At 44.9% G+C, this 21,283-nt stretch overlaps 1 protein-coding gene across 6 annotated transcripts in view; it reads right to left on the minus strand.

Annotated features, from left to right (window-relative positions):
• Positions 1–874: 874 nt before the first annotated feature.
• RCOR1 (REST corepressor 1) overlaps positions 875–21,283 on the minus strand; it is a 135,875-nt gene continuing 115,466 nt past the window's right edge. For 2 of the 6 annotated variants that reach the window (XR_006579340.1, XR_006579341.1), the window contains 6 exons: positions 15,163–15,357; positions 13,838–13,915; positions 12,995–13,052; positions 12,223–12,452; positions 9,089–9,188; positions 4,504–5,061 (listed from right to left, as the gene is read on the minus strand). Coding sequence is in view for 2 of the 6 variants with exons in the window: in XM_045016649.1 (XP_044872584.1) it covers positions 9,147–9,188; positions 12,223–12,452; positions 12,995–13,052; positions 13,838–13,915; positions 15,163–15,357 (603 nt within the window). In the remaining 4 variants the exon portion in view is untranslated. Of the gene's footprint in view, positions 1,135–3,084; positions 3,116–4,503; positions 5,062–7,978; positions 9,189–12,222; positions 12,453–12,994; positions 13,053–13,837; positions 13,916–15,162; positions 15,358–21,283 lie in introns of those variants that run through there. The other 4 variants (XR_006579343.1, XR_006579344.1, XM_045016650.1 and 1 more) reach the window with 4 other exon arrangements.

The following is a 21,283-nucleotide window of genomic DNA, read 5'->3' on the forward strand; positions in this document are numbered from 1 at the left end:
ACTGGGGCTATCTTCTGGCATCCAGATTCTAAACGGAGATCTTGGGGACCTGAGCAGGACACCAGCATCAACTGCTAACAGTAACTAGAATGCCGGAGTTACGCGCACCAGAGTTATGAACTGACCAGTCAACCCCACACCTCATTTGGAACCGGAAGTACGCAATCCGACAGCAACAGAGACCAGAACCAAAGCAAGTACAGTACAGGACTGTGTTAAACTACTAAAACAATAAAGGGAAAGTTTAATTCTTTTGGACAAATAAGGAAACTGTTTAAATGAACGGTTGTTTCATTTAAATTCCGATGGTTAAAAGCACTGCTTTTCTTCTGCTGGGTAAAGTTTCAAAGCTGTATTAAGTCAATGTTCAGTTGCAAACTTTTGAAAGAACAACCATAGCGTTTTGTTCAGAGTTACATACAACTTCCATTCCCAAGATGTTCGTAACTCTGAGGTTCTACTGCATTGGAATCCATTGGGCGCTGGAGGGGAAGGTTACAATACAATGCTTACAGCTGAATGAGTAGTTCATCATGAAATAGATTGATTAGTTCAGTGATTCTCAGATCTCTGGTTCAGGAGCCAAATTAGTGATCAACATTATCCAAAAGAGCCACAGTGGTGTGAATTCATTTTCATTTACTATAATACTATATATTCATATTTAAACAGTATGATGGGAAATATTTAGTTTATATATTATTCTCACAGCAAATAAAATAATAATGTAGTGCAAGTTGATAATTTGTTAACAGCATAGTAATATGAGTTATTGGCTAATTAAAATGATTGGTTAATAATTAAGTCACACACTGTTTTAATATCATGTGCTGCAAAGACCCACAGGAGACACATTAAAGGGCCACTTGTGGCACCACAGCTGCAGTCTCAGAATTACTGGCTTAGTTTCTGCTCCCTTTATGGAATGGCTGTGAATCGGTTACATTTCTCTCCAACTATTCAAGGAGTTCTACAAACCCCTTAAATTCCATTGTTTCTGGTTCACTCATTAAAAGCAAAGCTGTATGGCTTAGTTGTGATTAGTGACATAAGTAATGCAGCATTTTTTGCTCTCCAAGTAGAGAAGAACTGATAACCTAACTTCAAGCATGAAAAACTGCAGATTCGGCAACTCTAAAAAGAAAAGAAAAAAAATCTGTCATTTGAGAAGCTTAACATTCACTTTCTATGAACATTTATTCCCATCAAACTTGATTGCACAAGTGTTTGCAGGAAGAGACCATAAAAGGGGTGCAAACCTACCCCTGTAACAAAAGTAGTTTTTTTTGTTTTGTTTTTGCTTTTGCGAGAGCTGATGACTGTACCAAGGGAACGTTTGGGTGAGAAAAACTGAACCAGCTTGTTAATATTGGGTAGACTTGAGAATGATCCATGATGGGTTGGACCAGATTTACTGTATTAGAGAAATATACATTTTTCTGACATGATTTCACTTCCAGGCAACTCAAATATAGGACTATGGAGAAGGAAAAGCACTGGGCCCAATTTCCAAACATGGCTACCTTAACAGAATATTCAGTTGCTACACTCATGTTGATGAGCCTTTATCTGCAAACATGGCTGTTTTATACACGGAAGTGCAGATTTCAGCATGCAACGTGAGACTAGTGCACCTTGGAAATTCCAGAAGTTTCCAGATATACTCCCAGACTTGCTCTAGTGTAGCTCAGAGCAGAATTTGGTCCCATCTTTAGCTCCCTGATTTGTGTCAGGGGAGAGTTAACAACCCATCCTAATGAAAAGTAGATTGAGCAATTCAGCATCGAGCGAGAGAGATTAATGATCGAGGCAATCAAGTCCATAGGACCCATTGGCACATCAATTTAGGACAGCTTAGCATCAAGTAATTACTGAAATGAAAGGTAATGGAATCCTCTAACAATCCTCTTCTACATTAGAGGAGAGTCTTTTTACATATAAAAATGTGCCACCAGCCCTCACCGAAATACCAAAGTGAATGGCCCCCCTCCCCAGCTTGCCCATGGTGGCATAAAATGTATGACGGTCTTGCTGGTTCAGTTCTCTTGCTCTCCCTCTCAAACTCCCCTGTCTGCAGCTCCCTGTCCGCTCTGCTCTGTGATCATAAATTGGGGCAGAGCAGGAGAAAGAAGCTGGACTCCTTAACCCTAGTATAGTACCCTATTCATCACAGTTTGCTGCTTTTCTTTGCATTTTATATGCTCAAAGTATACCTCCTCCCCGATATAACACGACCCGATATAAGGCGGGTTCGCATACAAGGCGGTAAAGCTCTGACACGCCGCTCTGAGCAGCGTGTTAAGGGTACCAGGCCAGGCTGGGGCCAAGGGGTTCGATAAGGGGCCACGGTCTTGGGGCGGTCAGGGGCTCCCCCTGCCCAGAGTCGGGGGCGCAGGAGCTGTGGGAGGGCACTTTTGGGGGCCCCGCAGTCCCAGAGTGGCCTGAGGGATTAGTGGGGGGTTGGGAGCAGCCCGCTCTGCTTCCCTCGCCCTGGCCCCAGCCATGTTGCTTAGGGGAGGGGGTTTGGGGGAAGGGATTCCCCCCCCCACACACACACACACACTCACCAGCAGCAGCGGAAGCGGAGCAGCCCTGCCCCAGCCCAGCTCCACTCCGCCAGCTCCCAGCCATGGCGCTCCGCTTCCTGCCGGGCAGGTGAGTGCAGGACCTTTCCCCAGCCTCCTCGCACTTACCGGCAGAGGGAAGCGGAGCTCCGTGGCTGGGAGCTGGCGGAATGGAGCGAGCTGGGGCCGGGCTGCTCTGCTTCCCGCCACTGCCGGTGAGTGCCTGTTAGGGGGCGGTGGATAGGGGTCAGAGCAGTCAGGGGACAGGGGGATTGGGTAGGGGGTGGAGTCCTGGGGGTGATTAGGGACAGGGATCTCTAGAGGGGGCGGTCAGGGAACAAGGAACAGGGAGGCCAAAGCAAGTTTGATATAACGCAGTCTCACCTATAACGCGGTGAGATTTTTTGTCTCCCGAGGACCACGTTATATCGGGGTAGAGGTGTACTGTGTAAAAATGTTGACATTGACTTTATTCACCAAAAGCTAAGTTTGGATTTTATGAATTCCCCATTTCTCTTACCTTTGAGCACATGGAGTATATCTCCCACCATCTTCGAGATCAGGCAGATTTTAAAAAAAAAAAAATCGGTAAGATAACATTTAGGCTCCTTTTAAAATGCTGTCCATTTGTACAACTTAACACCAGCAGGCTCTCTTTGGACATCGTAAAGCAGGAAAAAGGGGTAAAGCTAATTTCCCCCCTGCAGACATGCACAGGAAGCAAACACAGCATTTTGCTTTTTATCATTAATTAGGCTGGGTTTAATGTATGCAGCCAAACAAGTTCCCTGTTATTTGTCCCATACAGGGATTGTAGGAAGTAAGCTCTAATTGCCTTGTTATAGACGGCGTGTGCTTTCTCCAGTTTATTAGCATTTTGCTCTGTTTCCACTGTGAATCCCCCTCCTTTGCATGGTCCTTTTTTTTTTTCCCCCCTCAAAATGGGGAAATAATTGCTTCTGCATTTTGAAAAATCCATCTAAAGATTCTTCAACTGCTATTTATAGCGACTCAGACAGCAGTGACGAGTTAGTGCAGTCGTTACTATTGGCTTTCAGTGACAAGGGTTAAATAACTATGTATTTTCACACTGAAATTGGTTTTTAGTTTTGTTCACAATTGTATAAGAAAAATGTTATCTTGCTAAAATGCATGTCCAACATGCTTGTCCTTTGTCTGTACAGGTCACAGAACATTTGGAACATGTTTCATCTTCCAAACATCCAGTTTAATGCTCAATATGCTGGGGAATGTCCCGCATTTATACACCATGGGCCAGATTCTGGCTGCCTGAGGTGAATGTTTGAGGCTCCCCCAAGGGACAGCCAGATTATTGACTCATGTGCTTCTTGAAGGCCAGTTATGGCAAGGGTTAGGTGGAGGTAGGGTGACCAGATGTCCCGATTTTATAGGGATAGCTCTATTTTTGGGTCTTTTTCTTATATAGGCTCCTATTACTCCCCACCCCCATCCTGATTTTTTACATTTGCTGTCTGGGCACCCTAGGTGGAGGTAAGTAGCAGGAACATGGTCAAGAGGGAAGAGAAGGAACATGCTACACCTCCAAAAATAAATGACGTGAAGTCTCCCCAGAACTGCTGCCAGAAGCCTGTCTCCCCTGCACGCCAAACATCTCTAGCCACTGTAACTGATGCAATGCACTTCCCCATTTCTCATCCCCTTATGTGGATTTTGAGTGGTAAGGGCCCAATTCACCTCCCATTAAAATCCCTGGAAAGACTCCCATCGATCTGAATGGGAGTTGAATTGTGCTCCAATGTCACAAAATAGGCCTGTGCATGCGTATGAGATGTAACAGTAGAATTGTGACTATCCAACCAGGCTACAGATGTTGACAAATGAGGTCTTTGAGCACCCACCCCCCACGCATTCCAGACCGACATTTTGCAGCAACAATATCTGTTACTCCATGTTTTATTACATCAATGGCTTGAAAAATTTTATTTGATGTCAGCAAACATTGGAAATCATAGAAAAATGAATTATGTAGAATTTCACAAATGAATTTTCAAACCCCACTATAATTCCTCTTACAGTAAAATGATAATTCAAAAACAAATGTTGCTTTTCAGTGGTTAAGCAATTTTATAATGCTATGAACGTTCATCACAGTAAGTGTGCTGAATAATAGAAAACAGGCAAAAAAGACATTAAAATATTACTTACAACAGCATTATTACAACATACTTTCTTCAAAACCCCAACGAGTATTTGATCACTTCCCAAGCTATACAGCATTTCCATTATATTTGCAAACTTAACCTTATACATCTTTTAAAATTTTGAAAAAATTCTTTTAAGTAATCTATAAGCAGTTAACAAAATTGATAAAATCTACATAATGGAATACTATACACTCCAGTATAAATTTAATTTTAGGAGAATATGAATGTAAACACTCATTATTATACAACATGCATAGACTATACTGACCTTCCATCTTCTGAATGGTAACTTTCACTGCAATTGTGCTTTACTATCAACAGAAAAAGCTGCATTAATCCAGGGAGTGGCAGAAAGTGTATTTGCTTCAGGGCATTGCACAAGATCACTAGATTTTTGACTTGCTAAAGGCAAGCTGGAGCTAATAAAAAAATGCATTTTTTTAAGTGTGACTATTAGGCCACTCAATTTTGAATGGGCTATGAGACATTCTATACAGACTTTAAAAATATATATATCAGAAAAGCCACATCTCTTGTGACATTTTTGCTGTTCATTGATCGGGAGTTTTTCAAAGTCTTTAAGCTCACAAATCCAGTGACCAAGTTAGCATAATGCACAGTTTGGCTCATATTTGGTGTGCATGAATACCAACAGTATATTGGAGATTAAGCTGGGGGAGGAGGCAAAAACTAAAATGGGTTAGGTTTAAATTTAAAGTGACAATGAGCATATTTTAGTAAGTAATGTTTCAGATGTGTTTGTCCTGGAAAGAAAAATGTTTGTCAGGACATCACCGTAAGAAGGAAAAAAAAAAAAAGTTTCATTCTTGTATTAGCTTTTTTAAAAATGATGCTTTTTATTCAGAATCCAGGGGTCTTCCTGGTTGCAAACGTGTAAAAAAAAACTTTAAGAATCAGTTATCCCCATTGGTATTAAATATATCAAGACACAAACGTTGTGGCTGCATTACCGGTTATGGCTACTATGGACTTAAGCATCTGATTGTACATTGTTGCTATACTGTTAAGCACAACTGAGGCATGTATTTTTTCCCTTGGTTATAAAGATTATATTACAAAAAAATTGATCACTGTGTTTCAGACCAGTTAAACACAATATTCAAGTAACAAGGTGTTTTAATGGATAAGTGGAAAAAAAAAAAAGTTACCTAGCACTTTACACAGCTACATAAAAATTAAATAGAACAAATGTAATTTGTTTATGCATATGTAATACACTTTTATATCTTTAAGATTTCTAAAACTAAAAGTTAAACTATCATTTGCTTTAACAATACCATATTTTTGCACAATAACTTATACTTAGGAGAAATAAATTCCCATATTCCACAAAATATATATAATTATAACATTCACATTGATAGTTTAAGAAAACAAAATTTAAGTGAATATTACATCTTATGCAGTAATCTTTGTGGACCCTTCTAATCAGAATGCAACCAGTTGATGTATCTAATGCTTGATCCATTAAAAAAAAAAAAAAAAAGGGCCGGGGGGGAAGGAGAGAAGGTCTTCATATAAACAAGACCAAACCATTTAAACTTTCAAAGCTAAAATGATTTCTTGTATTTAAAAACATAATAGGTAAGAGAATAAAAAGTTAAAAATACAGGGCTATATTGTATGTATAAGACTACAATAAGATAGTAGTCCTCCAAAAAAGAATTAGACAACTTTTTTCTTCCTGATATCAAATGAATTATACATGCTATTTTCTCTTGGGGAGAAAGCCAAAATACAACTTTTCTGATCATAAGTTTGCCAGACTTGGTGGGAAGTGGGAGGTGATCGTGCAACCTCAACTTGGGCAATGTCTACACCACAAACATCTGTTGGTATAACAATGTCTGTTAGTTTTGTTTGTTGCTCTGAGGTGGGGTAGACAGAAAATCGGGGGGCTATGGCCCCCTCACCACGAAACCCCACCCTTCTCTATGGCCCCACTCCCTCCTGCTCCTCAGTTAAATGCTGGCCCCTCTTCTCCCCCCCAAAGCCCCGCCCCATGGCCAGGCTGGAAGCCTGAGCTGGGCAATGCAGGGCAGCTGCTGCACTGGCTGCTGTCATGGTATGATTGGCCACAGCGCTCCCGCATCTCCTCTTGCTGCTCCTCAGCTCCCCACTGCCCTTTGACAGCCCATGAGAGCTGCCCGGGCAGGGGGATTCAGCTCCGGGGCCGACAGAGCCCGTGGGGAACAGCGAGTGCAGGGGGCCCCAGGAGCCTGGGCTGGAACAGGTCAGCCTAGACCATGGGGAGCCCTGGATCCACCACCTGCCCTGGGTAGCTCACCCCAGCGGGCAGGAACACAGCCCAAGGCTGCTCTCAGGCACCCCAGACCCCTGCCTAGGCTTACTTCTGTGCTGTTGCTGGCAGCGGTGCTGCCTTCAGAGCTGGGTAGCTGGAGAGCAGCGGCTGCTGGCTGGGAGCCAAGCTCTGAAGGTAGCGCTGCCGCCAGCAACAGAAGTATCTGTGTAAGGTTTCACCTTTGCACTGGGAGGGGTGGCTACAGGGGGGCTAAGGCAAATTTTGGGGTGCGCCTCTTCCCCTTTTAATTGCATATTTTGGTTCTGAAAATGAAAGTGATGCACGCTTTAGAGCAGCAGCTCCCAAACTTCACTGCTTCCTGTATCATCATCTTAAAAAAAACAAACCCAAAAAAACCAACCCTTAAGTGAATGGATGGAACATCAAGCAAATATACCAGTAGTGGTACACGAACCATAGCTTGGGAACTCCTGCTCTAGAGGGACTGAAATTGCTTCCAAAACCAAAGTGGGTCAAACTTGCAATGATATAGGGAAAGCAGCTGTATCTTCCCAGGGCATTATTCTTGGCTCACTAGATCAGTTGTTTCTCAACCTTTTTGATACCAGAGACCTGCTTGCTACCTTCCTAAAATGTGTCAGAGAAATCTCAGGGACCAGCAAGGAGGCTGCCACAAACTGGTGCCAGTCTATGGACTGGTTGTTCAGAAACATTGCACAAGATTAATCAGATCACTTCCAGGTCCTGTACAGCAGGGGTCCCCAACCCCCGGTCCGCGGCCCGGTACCAGTCCGCGGCCTCTTACAAACCGGGCCGCGAACCAACCCAGTGGACCTCCCGCAGGCGTGCCTGCGGGAGGTCTACCCGAGCCGCGGGACGAGCGCACCCTCCGCAGGCATGACCGGTCCCTGGTCCTGAAAAGGTTGGGGACCCCTGCTGTACAGTATTGAGAAAGGGGATCAGAGTGACAAAAGGGGGAACAATACAGAACTGAATGAGGTCAATGAGATGGTCCTTGTCCTCCTCCACGCAAGGTCTCCTCTAAGTCTGAAATCTACATTTTAGGGTTGCACTTTCACGTCAACCCTTCCCCACCCTTCCACAGAGATGATGAATTTGGTGGCTTTGGCAACCTCAGTGCTCTGAAGAGGACGACGACGACACTGGAATAAAGTGACTGTTTGGTAGCCTAATTTACAAAAAAAGGACATTCCAAAGGGAGAAGAACCAGCTAAAGTTGTTTTGACTTAATCCCACGGAGAGTCAGGAAAAAGGAAGTTGCGTGGCACTCACTTAAAAAGTTACAACGTGAATGCCAAATGCCATGGGTTATATATTGTATCTGACAGATTTCAGGTTATGTATTCCCTTTTACACTAAATAAAAGCTATTAAAAATATCCAGGAATAAAACACTCAACCAGTTAGTGAGCTTTCTATGAAGCAAGAATATGTACAAATACAGAGGAAAGAAAGAATTGCACCAACCAGAAGTGTAATGAGTTATGTTTATGACTGTAGAAAGACCCCAACCTTAGGAATAACCTTTCACTTCACTTTGCATTATTTAAGAACGCTTGCTAAAATGCCCTGTAATTGCAGAGTATGCCGCCATTGGCATGTGCATAAGCGTCTCCTTTATAGAAAGCTCACTAATAATAGTGTCATTGTAAGAATAATAATTACTTTATACAGGAAGCAGAGATCACAAGGCCATGCAGCAATACGTACTTATACCCTCTGGAGAGGACCAAGTATTATAAGAGCTCCTACTGTGTAGCATTAGTGTGGGGCTGCTAACACCGGAGTTCCTTGCTGTGCAGACTTGCCAGATTTTACCCACGGGTGTAACTGGTTCTAGAAGTCCCCGTGCTTAAGCAGGACACTGATGAAATGGAGCGCTGAGAGCTTTTGAAAGAAAGTGGAGGCAGTATGGAGGAACGAGGAAAAATTAAGGCAGATGTAGCACAGGACTGGAAGCGTTTGCCTTTTTTTGGTAATAGCTGCTTGTCCACATAGATATGATGCAGATGGCTGTCTGAGGTTTGCTAATACCTGATATCCTGGATAACACAGTAGTCAAACACAAATTGTTCTAGGCTACACGGGCTTCTCATGAAGCAGATGCATATCTGACATCAAGAACAGAAGTAGCCTAGAGGGAAAAAGAAGAGACATTTGTTTAACTGTACACACACACTTCCAATATCTCTCGAAGTGTAAGATACTGAAAGCAAAGACAGAAAACTCTGACATATAGCAAGGAGACAGCAGCATCCTCTGCTCTGAGATGAAACAGGACTTGTCAGCAGATTGTAAATAAAACTAAACTCAGTACTAAGGCCACTTTATTGTCAGTGATTTCACAGGAAGCATAAAGGTGACCGTTTGCCATGAAAGAACAATTCCAGGGAAAACCAAGGAAGGATGGGTTACTCACCTTCGATGTGTTGGCACACATGATCCATGTGCCCCAGACCGGAAATTTTTCCTTAGCAATGTCCGTATGGTCTGTGCATGCGCCCCTGCTCTCCTTGTGCTCTGCACCAAGAGAACAGAGGGGGCTGCCAGATCCTCTGCCATTTTGTTTCTTCTCTACTGCCAGTTCACAGGAAGGGAAAACCAGGCAGTGACAAAGAGCGCTATCCAACTCCCTACACACAGGGCAACAAACGCGCTTTTAAGAACTCGGGTTACCACAAGGCAAGCAACCCATCCTTCTGTGAGAGATTGTCGCTGTGTGTAGTGTGCTTCAGGTAGCTGTAGATTCAAGAGCTACATCTCTTTAAAGAAGATGGGTGCCTGGAACCTTATGACACAATACACTGTAGAACTCCCCTACCTAGAGAAGCAGTTGCTTACACCAGTGCATAATGCCTAAGTGGTGTGAACAGAACTCCAAGTAGCTGTCTGCTGATGTCAGTAAAAGGGACATCACTAAGGGAAGCGATCGATGCTGCCTGAGCTCTAGTTGAGCACACACTCATACCCTACCTTTGAGGAGACATTCATCTCATAGCAGAGAAGAATGCTCCCTGAGGCCTGGTCTACACTGGGGGGGGGGGTCGATCTAATAGCGAATAGCGTAGCTGAAGTCGAACTACCTTAGTTCGAGTTACTTACCCGTCCTCATGGCGCGGGATCGACGTCCGCGGCTCCCCCGTCGACTCCGCCACCGCCGTTCGCGGTGGTGGAGTTCCAGAGTCGACGGGAGCGCGTTCAGAGTTCGATATATCGCCTCTAGATGAGACACGATATATCGAACTCCGAGAATTCGATTGCTACCTGCCGATCTGGCGGGTAGTGAAGACGTACCCTGAGATCCATTTAGTGTCTGGGAGGAAATGACCTCTCCTTTCACACACTCTACGAATGACAGAGTCTAGGACAGTGGTTCTCAACCAGGGGTACGTGTACCCCTGGGAGTACGCAGCGGTCTTCTACGGGGTACTCAACTCATCTAGATATTTGCCTAGTTTTACAACAGGCTACATAAAAAGCACTAGCAAAGTCCGAACAAACTAAAATTTCATACAGACAAAACAAGAAAGTAAGCAGATTTTCAGTAATCGTGTGCTGTGACTCTTTTGGATTTGAATGTCTGATTTTGTAAGCAAGTAGTTTTTAAGTGAGGTGAAACTTGGGGTATGTAAGACTAATCGGACTCCTGAAAGGGGTACAGTAGTCTGGAAAGATCTAGGAGACTTTTGAAAAGATTGTATTCTTTGCGGATAGGGTGTAAGAGCCCTATGCACATCCAGTGGAGCATCACGCCACCTCTTCCCTGCTGGAATAAGGTTTTGGGTAAAATACAGGTAGATGGGTGCTTTGGTTGATGTGAAAGTCCACCACCACCTTACTGATGAACTTCAGATGTAGTCCCATAGATACCTTGTCCCAGTGGAAAACTGTGGGGGTGGGGAGGGATGGGGGAGGTGGTCAGCCATGAGTGCACCTAGCTCCCTGACTCTCCTGGCCATCATGACCAAAAATGCTACCTTCATAGAAAGAGGTAGCAAGGAGCTGGATCTCAGGGGCTCAAGTGGTAACTTAGTAAGGGCTGATAAAACAAGGTCCAAGTCCCAGGCTGGTACAAGTCTCACCTTTGGATGGAAGACTTGAATCATACTCTCCAGGAAGCTGGTGGTGACTGGGTGGGAAAATAAAGCATAGGTGTCTGCCAGTGGATGAAAGGCACTGATGGCTGCCAGTTTTACCCTGGGCGAGCTAACAGCAGTCCTGGACAAAAGTTAGTCCAGTGTGCCCGGAATCTCTGCCTGTAAGGCTGTAGTTCCTTGTCTGTTGCATCACAATTTCAATCTTTCCCATTTTGCTTTGTAACCTTTCCTGGTAGAGTCCTATCTACCCTGCGCAGGACAGCCTGGACGCCAGCCAAACAGGCCTTTTCTAACTGTGACATCCAAACAAATGCCATGCGCTCAGGTGAAACATGGCTGGGTTGGGGTGGCAAGTCTGTCCTTCATCCTGAATTAATAGCTGACACATCAGAGGAAGACAGAGGAGATTGGGCGGACAGCTGAAAAGCATGGCGGGTACCAGAACTGTGAGGCCCATACCAGTGCTAAGAGGATGGCTTGCACCTTGTCTTGTCCAATCGTCTTCAACACCTGAGGTAAGAGGGAAATCTAAGTTTGTTGATCCCAAGGCCCTGACCATTGTAGCACAGGCTTCCTGGGTGATGCAAGTAAGGTTTCCATCTTAGAAATTTACACCTGAGTCCAAAAAACCAAACCCTAGACTAGGAGCTAAGGAATTTAAGTCCAGCTGAAGCATCCAACTGAGCTACAGAAAGGAATGAAAGTGAGAGGGTGCCAGTGACAGTCAATAGATATTGTCAGAGCCTGCAAATTAGGAGGTCTCTTATCACCTTAAGTTACACCTGGAATTCCCAATATTGTCACTGGGAACTGCATACACAGGGGAAATCTGCTCAAATACTTTATTTCATGTGTATGTGTGTGTATATATATATATATATATATATATATATATATATATATATATATATATATATATACATACATATACACACACACACACACACACACACAAATAAGTTGATTGAATGCTGTGAAAAATGGCTGTTAACAGTTTGGAATTCATTTATATATTTGAACCTAAAAGCAACCAGCATTTTACAGTCCCAAACTCTTTAGTCACAGATTTACCTCATTTTCCTCTTCTGACATTTTAGTGGAATTATCAGGTGATTTTACAGGCTTCTGGTTACTAGGTCCATTCGTCTCTTCTTTGCCGTGTTCTGCTTCCCACTCCTGTAGAACTTCATCTATGTTGAAACGACGCCGGTAACTTACAAAAAAATGTTTCACTTGCACCACAGATTTATTTCCAATCACATCAGAGATTGCCTGGAAATCTCGGCCATACTTCCTGATTGCTGAAAACGGACGTAAAAGAATTATATAAAACCAGTGAGAACAGCTAGAGATGGGCATGAGCCACAATACAAGGATCCAATGCTGAATTTCCCCAAGGTTTGGGTCATCTCTGGTTACACCAGCAAGAAAGATGGTACAAAGTTGGGAGTGGGAGAAAGAGAGACAGATGGTAGAAGAGTTGGGAGCGGAGACAGAAAGAGAGAGGCAGAGTTGTATATAAAAAGGAGTCACATAGGATGAGCCAAACCAGAAGTCCTAAACCCACCAAATCTACCTGTAAGTTAGATATACAAGCAGCCTGGCAGTGACTGCACCAAAAGTGTCACCGTCTAGAAGCAGGTGAGTGATCTGTTTGCCCAAGTGAACACTGCATGCCATGCATCATAAAAGGGAAGGAGTGTTAACCCCTCTTTCTTTGGCAACAATATATAGTGATGCCAAGATTTTCCATTAGCCACCGAAGGAGAAATCCCAGCTTGACGTGCCATAGGGTTCAATTGTACGTCACCTGCTGAAGTAGGAAAGATTTATAGTTCCATACCTTGCACAGCAAGAAGCTGCTCGTCTGTAGTCCAACGTGCATTAAATTTCTGAACGACCTAGGTGTCAAACAAAGTAATTCATTTCTTTAAGCAATGGACTTCTACTCATATCTGAGTTTGTAAATTCTTGTATGAATGCAGCAATGAACTAATTGCTAGATCTTTCAAATATGGTATATTTCTTCCTATTAAAATATTGCATTATTCCTTTTAGCAACAAAGAGAATCAATTCAGTTAACTGACAAATAAATTGATTCCATAGTTAACTGTTAACACGACACAGACTTGTGGGGCTTGGTCCATACTCTGAGTAGAGGACTGGGAGTTAGGAGTTCCTCTTTTTATTCACTGGCACTGCCCACCAACTCCCTCTGTGATCTCTTATACCCTGATTATTAGAGGTGCCAAGTACCCAGATCTCCCATTAACTATGATGGAAATTGTGGGTGCTCAGCAGTTCTGTCAGTCACGCCACTAACTTCTCTGGCCAATCCCCCAGTCTGTGGAATGGGCTAATAATTACCTCTCTCAGAAGGGTGTTACAACAATACTCTGAAACGAACACGGTGAGTGCGAAGTATTAGCAGCAATCTGAATGTTTACATTTGAGACAAGTTTTACAACCAGCCAAATACGGATTGAAAACTATCTACTGTTACCCTCTTCCACCCTCTCCTCCCGCAAAGACCAATTACCGTTAGATTGGTCTCAGGGTTAGCTGGCAGTAGATACAATGATTGTATCTACATAGTGCCAGCTCTGACATTTAAGCAAGAATTAGGACTTGCTATTGGGAAATGCAGAAGGAGATGCACACATAGCAGTCTATGAATTGGCGTACCTCTGGAAGTCTGTACTGTTCTATTCCACCTTCAAGTTTTTCTTTGAGCGCGCTATTTGTCTGCTTGATATTTTGAATCTGGAGGGGGAAGAGAGAGAAAATGGAGCAGTGACTTTCAGCAAGGATAAAAATGTTTCAACAAGCCCTGTATCAGCCACCCTGGCGAACACCTACCAGCTTGACTTTGCAGTTCTCCCTGCATCCTCTTTTATGAAAGGAGATTCTCATCTGTACCCCAAGTACAAGAAACATCTGGGGCGATTATTAAATCTATTTACACTATAAGCTCTTTGGAGCAGGGTCTGTTTCTTATTCTATGTATGTACAGTGCCCAGCACAATGGGACCCCATCCTCTGTTAGCCCTTGGTACTACCTTAAAACACCACCAAACACAACAGTAATTCAACGCTAACAATGACTACAGTAGTTTGAAAGGGACCTGAACCGGCTCTAAATTCTGAAGTCAAGGGAGCGTTCAGATCTAGGACACAGGCAAAAGGTCTAAACCCAGGATGCGATTCATTAGCACTTCTGTCTTGGCTATTAGATGTTCGGAGAACATTTGCCATTAATCAGCTTAAGACTGATCTACTGGCAGTGCAGAAATATGTGGGGAAGCTTGCCCAGTGCCTGCCTGCAGAAAGCACGTGTCAAACCACAGGAGAATCTCAGCTTTGCATTTTGGGCTGATGCCAACACTTACAAAAGGTGAAGGTCCAATTAAAAAAAAAACTAAACAAAAACCCCATCGTCTCCCCTGATGCACAAGCTTCACAGACTCAAAGTGAAGAATTGTGTGTTTGCCCAATGCAGAGTTCAGCTCCATCAGGGCTCCTTGTTTGCCAGCATGCAGGGGTGGGGGGGACTGAAGAGATGCAACAGGGCTGTAGGAGATGCCACAGAACAGATCTATAGCCAGAAGTGGAGAGTGGCTCTGGCTATTCCAAAGGTGACATAAGAAAAATGTGAAGAAAAACTAAATACGGTAGATGCAAAGTAGTTACTGTTGGAAAATACACAACCCAAAGCAAAATTCAAGTTAAAAAATATGAGCAACACCAGGTTACAAGACAAAAGGCTCAAACTCTTTGGATCAAAATGAACTATTTCTTGCTGCTTTGCAACTACAAAACTACATTTCAACAGTACTGGGCTAATTCACTTTGGTAGGCTGTCAGATTGTTAATTAAGCAACATCCTGTTGTAAGGCATCACAGCCACGCTATAAATCCCCAGTAACAACCCATGTGGTGACCAACAGCAGCACCTTTAAATTGATCAGATGACCAATCTATTCCTGAGCTGTCTTTGGAGTGGTTCCTACCTGTCGCTTGATTGAGACCAATTCCATATCCAGTTGTCTGAGCACAGTGGTAGCAGCAGTGGCGTTGGCAGAAACAGCCTCCACGTCCTCTTGAGAAAGGAACATTCCTTTGGGAGGTTTCCTCTTTGCTCTGTTTTTAGCCTGTGTACTGTGCTTCTCCTTCTTCACCGGAGGCACCGTCTCAGGTGGCGGCACCTGGGAAGCAGACATTTTACACAAACTGTTCTCAAAAGAAAGACAGACTCAATGAGACTGAAGTCAATGGGGTTTAGGCTTTTTAGTCACAAAGATGCCTTTGAAAATTACATCTCATCCTTCAGTTCTGGTGGAAAACAGAGCAAGTTGCAAAGTAACAGGAATTAAATCCTTTGTGTGATAACATCATGCTGTGGGGCACTATGATCACAAATAAATGATGCTACATTAATCTTTTCTACACAACAACACAGTTTTTCCAGGTGCAGATATTTCTGTTGCTTTTTTAGTTGGCTTCCATTTCTGGTACAGGTGCCTAATCATCAGTTAAATGTCATGGCCAGGCCTCAATATGTCAGTTTAATTCATTTCCAAAAGGAAATTCAATTTGATGGGGTGAGGGTGGGTGATCACAACATAAGAGTTTATGGAGCAATTTCCTATGTGCCAGACACTGGGAAAAAACAAACACAACCCAATTTAAGACTGAACACGAGGGTTGAGGTGACTGCAAAGTAATTCTTAAGAACAATAATTTTAAGGTATTTTTACTCACTTTATTTTAGTACAGTGCTGACAAACAGAAGTTCCATTAGAAAGATACAGAGTTCTGCCTGTCTGAGAAATTCAAACTAGAAAGATCTTTTTTTCGGGGAAGGAGGGAGAGGGGGAGTAGGATGGTGGCATGGAGAAGGGGATATATTTCACAGACATTAACCTCACATTTCTATAAAGAATTAGCTACCAAACTGATCAATCTATTTTGACCCCAAAAAGCTATAACTATTTCCCCACCCGTGTCTATAATCAGAGATATCTTCTGGTAAACCACTAATTTTTCTATGTCAGCAGTTTATTACATGGAAAAAAGGCATTTTATTACCCCTCACACTTCCCTCAAAAAGCACATTTGAATCTCTTTAATACCACCGCCAAAAAAGATGATATGTTAACTTGCAAAAAAAATCCTCCATCCTCAGATTAAAGTTGTTGTATAGGGGCTGGAATAATGCCAAGAACATAAACTTAAAAAAAAAAAAGAAATGAAATGAGACAGAAGAGGACCCAAAATTGCATTCCTGTATTTGCTCATCTACAAGTTAAAATACTGGGTATGGGTCTGGTTAGTGACACCTTATAGCTGCAAATCAGGAAGAAAGTTTCCTCACGCTGTGCAGTGTTCATTTGCTAATTAGAAATCTTTAAACACTGAACACATATGCATGAAGGCGCACAGAGTGAGGATCCAAATCCATCAGGCCCTAAGCGCCTAAGCCAGCCCAAGAGCAAGAAGCTATTCTGCTTAGGAAAACTGCCTACAACAGATCTCCTTGGACCAGGGGGAGTGGGAGAATAGCAAAAACACACTGCAATAGCCAGATAGATTTAATGATGGACCAGTGAGGCAAGTTTTGCATTCAGCTTTAGAAGTGAGAGCTTTGATAACAAAATTAGCTGAATAGTTTGAAGTGGATTAGAGGTTTCAGATTGGCGAGTATTTCATCTACATACAGAAATTCACAGGCCTGTGCATGAGTCTAGTACAATGGACTCAAGCTGAAGGATGACAACACCCAGCAGCATGACGCTCCCATGAGGCTGATCATCAAATGTACAGTAACTCCTCACTTAATGTTGTAGTTATGTTCCTGAAAAATGCAACTTTAAGCTAAACGATGCTAAGCGAATCCAATTTCCCCATAAGAATTAGTGTAAATGAGGGGGTTAGGTTCCAGGGAATTTTTTTTCTCCAGACAAAAGATTTTTCTTATATATTTTACACACACACACACACACACAGTTTTAAACAAACAATTTAATGCTAGTACACAGTAACGATGATTGTGAAGCTTGGTTGAGGTGGAGGAGTCAGAGGGTGGGATATTTCCCAGGGAATGCCTTACTGCTAAATGATAAACTAGCAATTGTCTGAGCCCTCAAGGGTTAACTCTCACACTCTACAAGGCAGCAGGAATGGAGGGGGGGGGGGAGAGAGAGAGAGAGTGTGGGGCGCATTTCCCTTTAAGTACACTGCCTTGTTAATTAGATCAGAGTGCTGAGGCCACAGCTGCTGCCAGCAAGCTCCCTCTGTCCTGAGTCCCCCCTGCTCTATGGAAGATGGGGTAAGCGGGGTGCAGGAGTAGCAGGGAGGGGGAGACCCTGACATTAGCCCCCTCTTCCTTCCCCCCCTGCAAGGCAAGAAGGAGTCTCGAGGAGCAGCTCCAAGGCAGAGGGCAGAAGCAGCACATGGCAGTGGGAGGGTGGGACAGCTGCAATTGCTAGCCTGCTGGGCAGCTGCTGCACAGGGAACTTAGGGGAGCTGGGATCTCATGGGGGGGGCTAATGGGGAGCTGCCGGTCCACCCTGGTTCCAAGCCCCCCACCAGCTAGCTACTCCTTCCAGCAAGCAGTGGACAAAGCAGGCGGCTGCCAAACGAGGTTAGAAGGGAGCATTGCACAACTTTAAACGGGCATGTTCCCTAATTGATCAGCAATGTAACAATGAGACAACATTAACCAGGACGACTTTAAGTGAGGAGTTACTGTATATTCCTTTGTAAGCGTAAGCAACTTCAGACTGTTATTCTACTGAGTTCACAGAATATGCAGCTGATCTTTATTATGGACAAGTTGTCAGAGCTCTAGCAGAATAGCTTTTGACAGCTCCAAGCACATTGAGACCCTTAGTATATTGTGCAGTCTTTGAGAATTTAAAGAGCTAACCTATCTTGGAAAAGTTGCTTTGCTGGCCCTAGATATATCTTTGTAGAATTCAATCAACTTAAAAACCTACAGAAGAGAATCTGGGTGTCAATATGGAGATCGGCAGTGCTTATATAGTGTCACAGATGTACACAACAACTGTTCATAGATAGAAAACAAGGTCTCTATACCAAGGCTGAGTATTTAAATTGAAAAAAAGTAAAGCTCTCTTGCCACTTAGAAAGCAAAAAAAAAGAGACATTAACTGACTCCAAGAAAGGGGAGGAGTTAAGGAAAAAAGGTTACAGTTTCATCTGTTCTTCGAGATGTGTGGCTCATGTTCATTCCATTCTAGGTGTGTGTGTGCCCATGTGCACAGTCAGATTTTTGCCTTAGTGGTATCCATAAGGCCAGCTGTGGCACCCCCTTGAATGCTGTGCTCATGCGTCAGTGCCACCGGCCCCACGCTCTCTCAGTTCATTCTTCCTGGCAACTCCAACAGAGGAGCAAGAGGGCAGGTAATGGAATGGACATGAGCAACACATCTCGAAGAACAACAGTTACGAAAGGTAGGTAACCGTTTTTTCTTCTTCCGGTGCTTGCTCATGTTGATTCCATTCTAGGTGACCCACAAGCAGTGTCAATGGAGGTGGGCTTGGAGTTCACAGTCTTGCAGCGTGCAGCACTGCTCTGCTGAAGCCAGCATCATCCCATGCCATCAAGAGCAATGCCGCCAGGTTCGGTTGCAGAAGACTGCCGTGGTTCTGGGACAGCAGGTCTGGACAGAGACAGACTCAGCAAGTGGCTACCGAAAGGTCCAGCTGCATGCCGAACCAGTGTTGGTAAGGCCACTTGCAGGCTATAAGGATAACCTTCGCCTTGTCCTGTTTGATCTTCATGAGGACTCTATGGATGAATGGCACTAGCAGGAAGGCATACATCAAGGTCCCCAACCATGAGAGCAGGAAAGAGTCTGACAGGGAACCCCTGTTCATCCCCCAGAGTGAAAACCTGACATTTCCTGTTCTCACGGGACGCAAACAAGTCCATCTGGTGAGTCCCTCACTGTTGGAAGACAATACTGACTGCCTCTGGATGGAGCGACCACTCGTGGCAAGAGAAGAAGATCCTACTGAGGCGATCAGCAAACACACTCCTGGTCCCAGGCAAATGCATTGCTACCTGATGAATGGCCTGCCACACACAAAAATCCCAAAAGGTGGAGAGCTTCTTGGCAAAGGGCCAACAACCTTGTTCCGCCCTGTCTGTTGATGTAATACATCGCAGTAGTATTGTCTGTGAGGACCTGAACCACCTTCTTTTCGACCCTTTTGGAAGTGGAAGGGATGATCGACTGGGTTTGCCAGAGGGCCGTGGCAATTTTGAGGATTCCATCATGCACTGGTAGTGCGACACGGGCAGGGGTAGAGGCTGAGAGGACGTTGAACAAGATATCTGCCTGCTTGGGCATCTCCTCCACTTTTAGGCCCAAGTTCTCGGCCACCCATCGAAGCAGGGCCTGGTGTTCTTTCAAATCATCTGGCGAGCTGTTCCTCGAATGTCCTGCGACTGTCTCGTCCAGGGACGAAGATGACGACTGTACCACCAGGGGAGGCTCCAGGGCATCATCCACTGCAGGGAAAGGAGGTTTGGGGGGGTTTGGGGGTTTGCAGTCTCCTCTGCCTTCACCTCCGAGCATGCTTCATGCACCAAGCCCAGTGCCATCAGTGACGACAACTGTGGCTCCAAAGCGGCAGCAGATGAATGGTGGAAAGGGGACACTGCCATGACCAGCATGCACCAATAAGGCCACTGTGCTGGCCAGCGCCATCCACGTTGACATGTCCTCAGGTGCCCAATCATGCCAGTGGAGTCTGTGTGAGGGCCTGAACTGCCCTTCTGTGCAGGAGGAATCCCCTTCTGGTGACCACAGTGAGGCCATTGATGCCTGAGTCTGCATGCCGACCATCGCCGCTGGAGACCGGTGCCCAGAGTGAGAAGATTGGTGCTGGTATCAAGCGGACCAGTGCTGGGAGGACTGGAGACAGGACGAGGAGAGTCCCATGAGGCAAGTGACCCAGATCTGCGCCGAGAGGACAACCGGTGGGAGGGCAAATGGTGCCAGTAGTACGGAGACCAGCGCCTCCTGCTAGGCAATCCGCATCAAGACAGTGGGGACTACAAAAATGGTTCTGGTGACTGAGGACAAGCCCCAGAGGATCTGAGCTGCAACTCTGGAGATCTGCAGCGGGGAGGTGGAGAGCACTGTCTTGTCTCGGGGGATCAGCGGTGCTCCACTGCCCCCCTGAGCGCTCTTAAAGGCTGGCTTTCCCTCATCGGGAGTCTTTGCCATTTCCCACAGCACGTGCAGCGTTGGCGCCGCAGGCAGAGGCATCTGCTCTCGGCACCGCAGAAACTGGGGAAGGCGTCTGTGCCATCAGCGGGTTGGGTCCCATATTGTGCCCAGGAGTTTGTGGTGGACCTTTTAAGGGGCTAAGAACCCTGATCGGGGAGGCATGCACACGTAGCTCCAGAATGGCCAGTTGGCCTGAACTGAGTCCCTTGCCCCATGACCTTTCTTGCCTGGAGCCATCCTAGTTTTCTTTTTGGGCACCGGTGCTGGGTGGAGCCCGGTGCCAGGGGTGCACTGTGTACGAAGGCACTAGGTGAGTCTTGGCGGGATGGTTCAGAAGCCGGGCCAAGGGCAGACTCCATGAATATCCCGCTCCTTTTGAGTTCTGGGCGAAAAGTTTTCACAAATACGGCACTTGTCCTTCACGTGTGATTCCCCCAAGCACTTGAGGCAGCTACTATGGGCGTCACTTACAGGCATAGACCTGTTCAGTCTGCACAGGGCTTAAACTCAGGAGAGCGGGACTTGCCCCGCCTTGAGCGAAGTCCTTGCTGGGACTCTAATGTCTAACTACTAACTAAACTTAACAACTACTATAAACAAACTATTTACAAGGCCCTAAGGCTCGAAGTCAATAGCAAGGACTTGCAGTTTTGTTTCTATGTAAGGAAAGGCACGCCGACCAACCACCATGGGCGGTAAGAAGGAACTGATATACCGACACATGAGCGCGGCACTCAAGGGGGCACCACTGCCGACCCTACGGATACACTAAGGCAAAAAACTCTGACGACCACACACCTAGAATGGAATCTACATGAGCAAGCACTCGAAGAAGAAGCCGCTCTTAGTCACTAATTCTGTGTGATGA

This window comes from Mauremys mutica, chromosome 4 (assembly GCF_020497125.1).
Source record: "Mauremys mutica isolate MM-2020 ecotype Southern chromosome 4, ASM2049712v1, whole genome shotgun sequence".
NCBI lineage: Eukaryota > Metazoa > Chordata > Testudines > Geoemydidae > Mauremys > Mauremys mutica.